Source organism: Lolium perenne, chromosome 4 (assembly GCF_019359855.2).
Source record: "Lolium perenne isolate Kyuss_39 chromosome 4, Kyuss_2.0, whole genome shotgun sequence".
Lineage (NCBI taxonomy): Eukaryota > Viridiplantae > Streptophyta > Magnoliopsida > Poales > Poaceae > Lolium > Lolium perenne.
In genome coordinates this window covers 144,368,230-144,380,264 of record NC_067247.2, presented here as the reverse complement: position 1 = coordinate 144,380,264, position 12,035 = coordinate 144,368,230, and the positions used below count along the sequence as shown (strand labels likewise).

The window sequence follows — 12,035 nt, the reverse complement described above, 5'->3', positions numbered from 1 at the left end:
AAGGTGATGTTTTCAACGTCTTTTGTTCCATTTTTACTCTCTGGGCGGTGAATCATAAAATGAGATTGCCCCTGGCTCTGATATGAATTGAAGGATCAAAGAGGACGTCTAGAGGGTTTTGAATATGCTACTATAACTTGTACTACATTTTGTTGATGTACGATATAAACGCGGATTTTTTTTCTCCTAAAATGCAACTAGATGGATAAGCATATATGATGCGGTAAATACCCAACAACTAGTAAACGAGAGGAGCGAAATAACCAAGTAGGAGGAGAAGACTGACTCAGTGATGTATCCCGAAGTCCGTGGAACCAAGCTGACACGATCCCATACATATATAATCTTCTTCTACATTGAACTCCTTACACCAAGTTAGAGCCTAACCACTATTGTAGATCTCGGGTCATCTTAGTAACTTGGAGAGCAATTTCACACACCGAAAGGTTCCGAGCAACCCTATCCATGTAAAGTTTCCTGATAAACCCAGGAGTAAAAAGATATCAACATAAGAGATAATTTGATGTGCATGTCAAACTTTTCCGTCCTCTTAGTCTTGCATGCTCATTTTAATATTCCTCTTCCAAAGTCAACATTTTCTCTTACATGACAATCTCTAAAAAAACACATTCTTGATTTTGAGAAGATAAAACAGATGCAAATTCATTCCCATTCAACTCAGTACCCCTTCCCCATAACAAGAACAACAGAAAAACCAGCAACCTTTTGTACTAGTCGTTCCATTTATATTCGGGGAGAGCGTGCGCGTGGTGATGAGGAGAGGAGAGGAGAGGAGCAGGGATATCCATCCCTAGGCCACAGCCACAGCCACACCGTTGGCCATGGCATGGCACGGAGCACGCGCTCCTTTGACTTGCCTTCTTTTTAACCTCAGCAGCACACAACTAATAAAATCTGATGAAACACCCAAACAGAAAAATACCATCCTAATCAGAACCACTCCCCACCTGATCCACGCGCCTACCCTCTCACTTCCACGTGGGCTCCAGCACAACGCCTGGCCCACGCATCAGTGACTCGCGCGCCACACCAGGCAGGTCGCTGCCGCCGGATCTTAATCAAATCGAATGGGAATTTTGACGTCCGCAAGGACAAAGTCTCTGAATTTTCTGCTTCCTCTTCTCTTCTCCTCTCCTCTCTCTCTCTCTCCTGTTTCGTCTCGCTTTCTCTCTCCTCCCCCCTCGCTTCGCCTCGCCTCCTCCAAATCCCGTCGCTCGCACACAGGAACAAGCAAGAAAGATTTTTTTAACGAACTTCGATTTCTTTTATCCTGCCCGCTGCTATCTTCCTGCCTCCGACCGCCGCGCACCAGGTGGCCTAAACCCTAGCCGGAGCCGAGCTAGTCCGGCGCGGCGGCGGCGGCGGTGGCAGTGCTGCTCCTCGCGGCAGCGGCGGCGCCCCACCGGCGGGACGAGGCGTCCTTACGGGCCGCAAAGCGCGCGTCTTGGCGCCGGTTTGAGCTCTGGGATCGCCGGATTCGGGCGGCGTGCTTTGCTCGGGTGGGTCTACTCCCGGTGACGGGATGACTGCTGCTTAATTCTGCTCATTTTCTCTATTTGCCTGCAAAAAATTCTGCTCATTTTCGCGGTTCTGGGCGCGGGGAGCTGCGATCTAGTTGCCGAGCTCGGGGGTTGCAGCTTAATTCTGCTCGTGCCTGGTGCTCTTCTCGTTTTTTCTTTTGGGTGTATCTGGTGGGGCTCTTCTTTGCGGCGGATTTGAAAGGGGGAAAATCTGCTTCGGATGCTTCTTCATGCTGCTTTCTACTTGATTTCGGGGGGTGTTTAGCAGATTTGCGCCGGAGATGCTGGTCTAGATCCAATGCGTCCTCTAAAGATGCAATCTTTTGTTTGTTTTCTTTTCAGGGGATATACTAGCTGGTTCCTTCTCCTTTCCGGTGGATCTTGCGGGCGTGCCCGGCTGACAGGATGGCGAGCTGGTTGGTGGCGCGCTCGATCTCGGACTAGCTTCTGCTCAGCTCGGACCTCGCCCATTGCCAGCGAGGATGGTGTCCTCGGGCCCGCCCAACCCCATGGGCCCTGGGCAGCCAGTCGGCGGCGCCGCTTCGCTTCTCCGCTCGAATTCTAACCTGCTCAGTGGTGGTGGCCAGCAGGGAATGGGCGGCGGTGGCGGCGGCATGCTTCAGTCGCAGTCCCCGTTCTCATCTCTCGTCTCTCAGCGCGCGCAGTTCACCGGAAATGGCTTGCTCGGAGCAGCCTCTAATGTCTCCAACCTACTCAACCGGTCCTCGTTCGGAAACGGAGGCCCTGTTCCAAGTCCAGGACAAATGCCAAATGGTGGCATTCCGATGAACACTCTTCAGCAGAGAGGAGGGCTTGATGGTGCTGGTGATTTCAGTGGCGCTGGAGGGTCCGATCCTCTCTCGTTCCCATCTTCCTCGCAGGTTAGTTTGGGCAATCACCTAGGTTCAGATATGCTGCAGCAGCAGCAGCAGCAGATAGATGTGCAGGATTTGCAGCACCAACAGGAGCAACAACAGCAGCAGCAGCAAATGCAGATGGCTTACGGCCAGCAGCAATTGCCGCCGCAGTCACAGGCTACGGTCAAGTTGGAGAATGGTGGCAGCATGGGTGGAGTCAAATTAGAGCAGCAGATGGGGCAGCCTGACCAGAATGGCCCAGCCCAGATGATGCGCAATGCTGCCAATGTAAAGTTTGAGCCACAGCAGTTGCAAGCGTTGAGGGGTTTGGGCACAGTCAAGATGGAGCAATCAAATGACCCATCAGCGTTCTTGCAGCAGCAGCAGCAGCAACAACAGCAGCACCATCACCATCTGCTGCAACTCAACAAGCAGAATCCTCAAGCTGCTGCGGCTGCCCAACTGAACCTCTTGCAACAACAACGTCTCTTGCATATGCAGCAGCATCAGCACCAACATCAACAGATTTTGAAGAATCTCCCTTTACAGAGAAATCAATTCCAACAGCAGCAGCAGCAACAACAGCAGCAGCAGCAACAACAACAGCAGCAGCAGCAGCAACAACAACAACAGCAGCAGCAGTTACTTCGTCAGCAGAGTCTTAATATGAGAACCCCTGGAAAGTCGCCTCCCTATGAGCCAGGTACCTGTGCAAAGAGATTGACCCATTACATGTATCACCAACAAAACAGGCCACAGGTATGTTCTTTTGGTTTGCCTTAATGCATGTAATTTTTTGCTCCAACCAAAAAAGGGTGCTTACAACTTAGTCATCAATATATTCCTTTTGATACAGGATAACAATATTGAGTACTGGAGAAACTTTGTCAATGAATATTTTGCTCCAACTGCTAAAAAGAGGTGGTGTGTATCTCTCTATGGAAGTGGTCGTCAAACTACTGGAGTTTTCCCACAGGTGTATTTCTGGTGCTATTGAATCTGTACCTCTTTCACTCGAGTTTTCCTATACTTCATTTATGCAAGTGAACTATGTTCTGTTCTTAGTCTGAGGATTTGGAGCACCACATTGTTTCGAGTATACCTTTTCCTTTCAATTTTTTATCTTTAACTTCCCATATACGTTTGCAATTGCAGGATGTCTGGCACTGTGAAATATGCAATCGAAAGCCTGGCCGAGGATTTGGTGAGCATCATCTTAGTTTCTGCATCTTCCTCTCTTCCACGTGTTCCTATTTTTATCTTATGTTGTTACCTTTACAGAGACAACGGTTGAGGTCTTACCGCGACTATGCCAAATCAAATATGCGAGTGGCACGTTGGAAGAACTATTGTATATAGATATGCCACGTGAATCCCAGAACGCATCTGGTCAGATTATTTTGGACTATGCAAAAGCAATCCAGGAAAGTGTCTTTGACCAATTGCGTGTTGTACGTGAGGGGCATCTAAGAATAGTTTTTAATCCAGATCTCAAGGTATTATTATTATGTCACTTCTTGTATAATATTATTCTTTAAATAAGTGGTGCCTTTTTTACTAGCATGTTTCACAATCTTGTGCTATTTTCTTTTATTAAAGATCGCATCTTGGGAGTTTTGTGCTAGGCGTCATGAGGAACTTATTCCACGGAGATCAATAGTACCACAGGTAGGAAGACTTTTAGTGTATAGACATAGTCTCACTACCAGATCATGGATCCCATTATTTATATTCAATTTGGTAACAACCATTTGATATATTCTTGCACCTTGATGTTCAATTCAGGTTAGCCAGCTTGGCACAGTTGTACAAAAATACCAGGCCGCTGCTCAAAATTCAACAAGTTTAACGACTCAGGACATGCAGAATAATTGCAACTCGTAAGGAGATTGGCCCTGATGTGCATATATATGTTTTATCTTAAGTTCTTTTCTAAAATCAGCTTTACATATTGTCTTATCATTTGGTGTACCCAACTTGATACTGGTGCTATCTCTTCCCTTTTCATTAATGCTTTGTCCACATCACTTCTGCATGCATTCGTGCCTGATCTTTTGAAATTTATCATCCACCATCCATGTTAAGGATGCATTTGTAGGGTTGAGCTAGTTTCCCTCAATGCGTAATTTTAGATGCATCGGTCACCATGACAAGTTAGGAGCCAAGGTGCTATGGTCTATGGACCTTAGTCCATACGAAGATAATTTGATAATTTGGGTAGGGTAAAATGTCCCATTGACATACACATGACTTGTAGTTTATAGGAACATTCTGTAAATAAGCCATTAAGATAATGAGATTTAGGAACAGAATGGAAGCAAAGCTGGGCTCTTGGCTCATCTTGCTTCACTAAAGGTGACTTTCAGATTGTTTCCATGCTTGCCATTGTTGTTTCATGCCATGTGGTGTCTGAGCTGGCCCTGAGCAGTACACTTGTCATGTTATCATGTGCACATGTACCTCACCTGGTTGCAAATTGGCGTATAAGGCAGGAACACAATGAGTGGTTATTACAATTATTTTCTACATCAGTATTTTTGTTTAATACACACATATGTATAAAGTTTGCTTTTAGACATTTCCTATTGTTTAGGTTACTGCACCTTTTCATTTTCATTTACCATTTTTTTCTTCTAATTCTTTGCATTCTCTTGCTTAACGTGATGGAGATGTTACGTAGTGTTCAACCTCGCAACCACAACAGCACAATGATGAGATTCCAAGTTTAGGAGGAAGTAGTCATCTGCACCTGGCCTGTCCAACACAGCAGCAGTTAATCAGTGCATATTGTAGAAAGCTAGAAACATCACATTGGGGATTATCATAATTTGTATCCATAGATAACTCAGCCTCGTTGAGTTGGTTAGTAACTTCTTTGCTTGCTTAACCCACCTGGGTTTGAGGTTTGGTCTCCCCGTGGTGCCTCAACGTTGTTCTAAATAAAAATACCACAGGTGCTAGTGGCTCTTGGTCGGGTTTTTATGATCTGTTTCTATATTGGATATTTCCTTTTGGTTAGTTGCTATCTTTGTAGTTTCCTGTTAAATAGTTTGTCTTTAAAGTTTAAGCGCCTTTGCATAATGAGTTCGTCGTTCTCAACTTCTCATATCAAACAATCAAGAAGTAAATCAACATTCTTATTCTATTCTCCCTTGCCGTTATAGGAACTATGAAATACTCTACTATCAAATTCACGTGTTAAATTTTCCTTCCTGAGCAGCGAAAAGACTTGGATAACTGTGAACACCTTGAAACCTTGCTAAGAAATTAAATTAGCAGGATATTTGATACACGGTCCTGTGCGAACACGTGTTTCTGCTGTAAATACAGTGATTATTTGGTCTGCAATGTTTCTCATGGAGAAGTCATTTAATATATTCCTAAATAACCCGTTAACTAGGTGTGACCAATAAAAACACCTATTGAGCATTCTGAACGTGATGGTTAACTAGGTCATTTTACATCACACTACATTATCTAAACCAGGAAGTTTGGTTCGGCGATGCCCCTCCCCGTTCGCTAGTATCATCATTTTTGCTGCGCGAATTCAGACTGAGATTTAAGGAAATGAAGTTGATTAAATTTTCAAATCACTGACTCAAGCCCATTGTCGAATCCTACTCATCAATTGTCGAATCCTACTCAGACGAAAGGGGTTACTTATGTATGGCGGAATGGGCCAATCTGGTCTTTCATAATAAAGAGATATGATGTGAAGTCAACATATTCGTCTCACATGCCTTTTAAGTCTTTTACTCCGAAAAGAAGTGTTTTCATCAGAACTATAATTAAAACTACTGTAACGTGTTTCCGTTCCACTGCATTGTGTGGAGGGTTAGGGGAGATAAAGTTGGAAGGAATCAAGTAATTCATTGAACATTGAAGGTTTTGCCATCCCTTTGGTCATTGGTTATAGTCGAATTTCATCCGACCACTCTCTTAAAGTACATCTAGACTCATCTTAAGTCAGATCTTTATAGATTACAGAGTAAAAATATGGTGAGGTTTCATTAGTAGTCAATTTCAGTTAGGTCGTGAAAGGAGCTAGAATTGCAAGTGCATGCATTCTTAAACTGTATAAGCACTATCCTTTTTGAATAATAAAAGGGGCATGCCGAGTATTGAACTCTGCGCTTCCTCGTATTCATTTTTTTCATACGTGAGCCAAGCCAACTCACCTAAGAGCTTATGCTGTCAGGGCATGGTCAATAATTTACTTAAAAGTTGTGCATTTATTCGCTGAAAAAGGTAACCTCATCTTAAGCATGTTTTTGTTTCTCGTGTATCTTGATAAGCTGTAATTGTTTCGATCTGAATTAATACTTGCTCATTAATCCCTCGGAAATGGGATTCTAGTTAAAATCATGAGGATTCTCGGACTATAGAACCGATTGAGAAAAAAACAGTTGCTTGAAAAAATTGGTGTAAATGCAGGGTACTGGATTTTATGCTTTATTATTGAAACCGGGATAGGTGGCTCGACTAGAAAATACCTGGAGGCTAGCGCTTGGCCTGGTCTGACTTTGGTTAGCCAGTCAATGTGCACAGAGTTAGCAAAATTGATGAGGGGTGTGGTTTGAACGCTAGACATTATAATCTGGTGATCACAATTCACGGTGTTAGCATGTCCAGCCTTGGTTTGGTATTGTGCCAAAGGGAAATGGTTGGTCTTATTTATGCGTGCTAAACTAAGCTCCCTCGGTGGCCACCAGTTATCGAATAGCGAACGAGTGGACCGGAAGCTTTGCTGGGTTAAATGGCTGATCTTGTTTCAGTAATTATGATGTTATGTGGCGGCAAGCGGATGCTTTCATATGTAATGTTTTAGCCTCTAGCAGCAAGATATTATGTGTTAATTTCCAAGTTCTACTTCTATCTACCAACAACAAAAGCCTATTGTTCTTGTTCTAGAAGCATAAAATGTTCCTAAGCAAATATAACTTTATATGCACAATGCTTGTCTGTACTGAACTTCTTTGCGTGGACTTTATGTGCATTATCTTTTGCTTCCATTGTTATAACTCATCTCTGATAGAAATTGCCATGGTTACCAATGCGATCTTAAGGGTAGCACCTAAATCACACTGTCCTTGCTTTTCTTTTAGTAACCATTCACCAACTCCATCAATTTTCATTGTACTTTTCTAGTCCCTTCAATATACTTATATTGCACTCTTGAACTAATAGGTTCGTTGCATGTGCCCGCCAATTGGCCAAAGCCTTGGAGGTGCCTCTGGTAAATGATTTAGGATACACAAAACGATATGTCCGCTGCCTTCAGGTACAATCTGATCCGTCATAGTTTCCTTTCTAAGCTTCTATCAATTGAAGTTGGTGTTAGATTGTGTTAAAAGTATGCAATTCTTTCTGACCTATTATCATGCAAAACATTGATACTATCAGATAGCGGAGGTCGTAAACTGCATGAAAGATTTGATTGACTACAGCAGGCAGACTGGATCTGGACCAATCGGTATAGCATCTTAACCATTTTATCCCGTTGGTTAATTTCACATCATTTTTTCAGCATGAAGCAAATTTGCACATGCCATGTGCATACGCACTTGTACGAGACATAAATATGTGTTCTTTGGTCTGTATATTTATAACATTATTTATTTAGCCAAGTTCCCTTGCTATACATTTTGTACTTGCCTACTCATTCCTCTAAATATGGTAGGACAGTGATAAGGTAGGAGATCATTCAGTTTTTGTCAGACAACACCGTGATACTAGTTTGATGCTGGTGACAATCTATCACAAGCCCATAACTACTCATAACCAGGGATAAAAGGCTAGTTTGGTTGGTATCCTGGGTTTTATGCCTGGGTAAGAGTGGTGCCTGGCCTGGGTCTGAGATGTTGATGATTTTGCCTTCACTGGATTTGCGTACCAAGCAGTAACATACATTCTATCTGCAGAAGAGTTATGGTTGGTAAGGTAGGCAGGTCCGAGGAGTGGCGGTGATGGTGACGGTGATCAGCCAGGATGTTGTCTGACTGGATCAGGCGATGGTGGCATATTGGGGACTCAGTTGGCAGCTACTGTACTGGCTAACTAGGGTGAAAACTTAGGTTTGACTATCTGGACCTGGTGATGGCGATGTTATGCGGCCTTTCCCCCCTGAAGGTGTTTCTGTTGGGAGCTGATGCATGCTTCCCAGATGAAAATCCAGGATTTGTCCTTGTTAGTCCAATCCCGGGATGACAATGCATATCCCTCGTTTGTTGGTTTTGTAGTTGGTGCAGAGGCCAGGGGCAACAAAGCTTTCATTTTTCTAACAAAATACGAAGAAGTCCCAAATTGGCAGTGACGCGCATCATATTCGTATCCATCCCACCGCCATTGTCAGCAGTAGCAGGCCAGCCTGTTGGTGGCAGGATGGTCACTTGTCGCTGGCATATAGGCTGGCCTTTGTAACGGCAGAAGAAACGGCGCAGCCTCATGGGGTGCCTTCTCCCCCCTATTCATCCCAGACCCAATATCCAGCACAGTAGCTTGTATGCAGCAACGGTGGAGCTTGGACCCGATAAGGATGGAGCTTCAATGCTATGGTGCCATGGAGGCACCGAGCTGGCTGCCATTGCTCAGTTAAGTGGGGATGAGCTCCCACCTCTGCTTACCTCCTCTTCTTAAGTGGGGAGGAGCTCCCAGACTGCATCTGGCCCACTCAAGGTGCTCTAACTCAAGGTGCCCGAGCCAGGGTAACATTGGTGCCAGGTTTTCCAGGCCAGGCCACTAGCTGACTATTCGGGACATCAACCAAATATCACCAAGGCAGGTCCCATGGATTCTCCTTTCTAGGCATGATGTGATGGGTGATTTCAAGTTTTCCAACCAAATCCATAGGCAGGAAACTGTAATATCGTGATTGCCTTTCAGTGTTACTTGATACACATCTCTGGTGAAGAAATTTGTAAATACTCAAAGATGATTTGTCTTGCACCTGAGCCTCACGGAAATGGCTGGGAACTAGGCTGCCTGATTCCTACTGATTATTTGATTCCTGGTTGCAAAATGCAGTAGCTTTGTTAGTTTGCCATTGAACAAGATGTGATCTCTAGTCATATTGATGCCTGCTATTTGCTGTTGTATGTTATGTTTGTCAATATTTAACATTCACTGTTATTTTTGTTTATTTCAGCTAGCCTTCATAACTTCCCTCGGAGGACTCCAGGGATCAATCCTCTTCAAACACAACAGCAACAGCCTGAAGATCAGCAAGCTGTCCCCCAGAGTTCAAACCAGAGTGGTCAAAATTCTGCTCCTATGGCTGGTGTGCAGACTTCTGCCTCTGCCAATGCAGATGTGACATCAAATAATTCTCTCACGTGTGCACCCTCTACATCTGCACCCTCACCATCTGTTGTTGGGCTCCTCCAAGGTTCCGTGAATTCTAGACAAGATCATGCGATGACCAGTGTAAATGGTCTGTATAACAGTGGAAATAATGGTGCAATTCCCAAGGTGAACTCAACAAGCTCATTGCAGTCAAACCCGTCTACCTCGTTCCCTTCCCAGGTGCCTACGTCCTCCAATAACAACATGATGCCTGTCCCTCAGAATACAAACCAACTTGGTTCCCCAGCAGCATCATCTTCAAGCTTACCACCAATGCAGCCGCCTGCAACTAGGCCTCAGGAACCTGAACCAAGCGATTCCCAAAGCTCGGTTGAGAGAATCTTGCAAGAGATGATGTCATCACAAAGGAATGGTGTTGGCCATGTAGCGAATGACATGAAGAGACCAAACGGGCTTACCCCTGGTATTAATGGGGTTAACTGCTTAGTTGGTAATGCTGTCACAAATCAATCAGGAATGGGAGGGATGGGATTTGGGGCCATGGGTGGGTTTGGTTCAAACCCTGCAGCTAGTGGACTGAGAATGGCAATGGTGAACAGTGCAATGACGATGAACGGGAGGATGGGAATGCATCACAGTGCACATGATCTATCACAGTTGGCCCAGCAGCAGCAGCAGCACCAACAGCACCAACAGCAGCAGCAGCAGCACCAGCATGACATCGGTAATCAGTTGTTGGGTGGACTTAGAGCTGCAAATAACTTCAATAATCTTCAGTATGATTGGAAACCCTCCCAATAGAGTGATCAAAAATAGAAAAAGCTCAAATATGATGATGATGCATCCCTCACTCGCTCATTGCTTGGGGAGAATCAATTGCTTGTCATGACTTCCTTTGTGTCAAAGCATTTAGGATTTTGCACCAGTGGTGCAATGGAAAGGAATCATAAGCAATGGCAAGCATCTGCTACCTGCCTCGATTATTACTGTATGTTGCAACAGTTCGTCTAGCTGTGTATGATGCAACTATGGTACTGAGCTACCTGCTTCGGTTAAGTTACCGAAAGATAGAGTTAAAAGATTAGAATCTGCCTGCACCGTGCACGGTCGGTGTCGGTGTTTGGTGTTATCTCTCACCCGGAAAAGAAGTTTTCCCTCTTTTTTTTCCTTAACGGATGACATCCAATCTGTAATTTATCATCGCCCTCTAGCAATCATATGTGCTGATATCTTCACCTGAGAAATCTCTCTTTGTAGCCTTACTGTACTCTGTATAAGTATCATATTGACTAGTGAAAAAGGTATCAAGAATGTTTTTTTATTAGGCTTACTGCAAAATCCCCTGGCAAAATGTGCATTCTTCTATCTTGTGTGTTATCAATGATTTGTTTATTTGAATAAGCAAGTTTCGTCATCTGAATCAGTTATGGCATCAGGTTGCTCATTAACTCTTAAAGAGGTTATTCCACAATTCTGACTACTATGTTCTTATGTGTATTTGAGCGCATATGAAATGATAGGTGACCTTGTGTACTGAAATAGTTTCATCCTGGTATTGCCTACTGGCGATCGGTTTTCAGATATGTGGGGAGAAACTGTGTAGTACGTTCGGGCCGAGAAGATGAGTGAAAAAAACTCTAATAAATAAATGAAAGATGCTGGATCTGATGATCGGTGGAATAACCGAACAGAAGAGACCAGGCATGTGTCATATATGAGGCTACAAACCATCACATTCCGTAGTTCAGAAGTATCCATCACAATTCACAACAACTTTGCTTCCATCACAGGGTAGTTGCGATTAGTTGCACACATTACAACAAATAAGCTAACCAGATGTGACGTTTCTTAATACTACTAGTAATCGCTAGCTTTGCTACGAAGGACCTGCATGCACCAGATGGCACAATAATAACCGGTTGGCAGCTCAAAATCTATTGATTAAATCGTGATACTTCGCCTCTCTATCCTCCCCGCCACTATATATATTTGTACATGATTGATCGACTGCCTCTAGTAAGTTAACCAGATGTGACATAAGGCATCTCCAGCGCTCGGACGCAAGGTCGGATTGGACAGAAAAGGGAAAAATTTCAACCCATCGGACCGACGCAAACTGATCGGTAGGTCAGTGCATTCACGGCTCAAATATGTGCTTGGAATGCATCTTCGCGGACACAACACGGTCAGCGGAAGCGAGTAATGGCTCCGGTGACGAGTCAGTTCCCGCACCACGTTATTGGCGCTGTCCCGCCTACACGCGCGGCAGTTGGCGTGGGCGGCGTTTTTGTATCCCGCCAGTTGAAGGCGGCGCATGGCCTTTTTAAGAGGACTA

At 44.3% G+C, this 12,035-nt stretch overlaps 1 protein-coding gene across 1 annotated transcript; it reads left to right on the top strand.

The window, feature by feature from the left end:
- The first annotated feature begins 1,168 nt into the window (after nucleotides 1-1,168).
- Nucleotides 1,169-11,038, top strand: LOC127294121 (transcriptional corepressor SEUSS). The gene is made up of 10 exons (XM_051323875.2): nucleotides 1,169-1,520; nucleotides 1,884-3,157; nucleotides 3,255-3,374; nucleotides 3,554-3,602; nucleotides 3,680-3,894; nucleotides 3,998-4,066; nucleotides 4,184-4,278; nucleotides 7,586-7,679; nucleotides 7,802-7,871; nucleotides 9,543-11,038. Exons 2-10 carry the CDS (start codon nucleotides 2,024-2,026, stop codon nucleotides 10,499-10,501), a joined length of 2,805 nt encoding a protein of 934 aa, XP_051179835.1. The 5' UTR covers nucleotides 1,169-1,520; nucleotides 1,884-2,023; the 3' UTR covers nucleotides 10,502-11,038.
- The last annotated feature ends 997 nt before the right edge of the window (nucleotides 11,039-12,035 follow it).

Coding starts and splice junctions, on each gene's coding strand:
- LOC127294121 (XM_051323875.2), top strand. CDS start 2,024: ATGGTGTCCTCGGGCCCGCCCAACCCCATGGGCCCTGGGCAGCCAGTC. Junction 3,375..3,553: donor CTACTGGAGTTTTCCCACAG/GTGTATTTCTGG, acceptor TTGCAATTGCAG/GATGTCTGGCACTGTGAAAT. Junction 3,895..3,997: donor TTTTTAATCCAGATCTCAAG/GTATTATTATTA, acceptor CTTTTATTAAAG/ATCGCATCTTGGGAGTTTTG.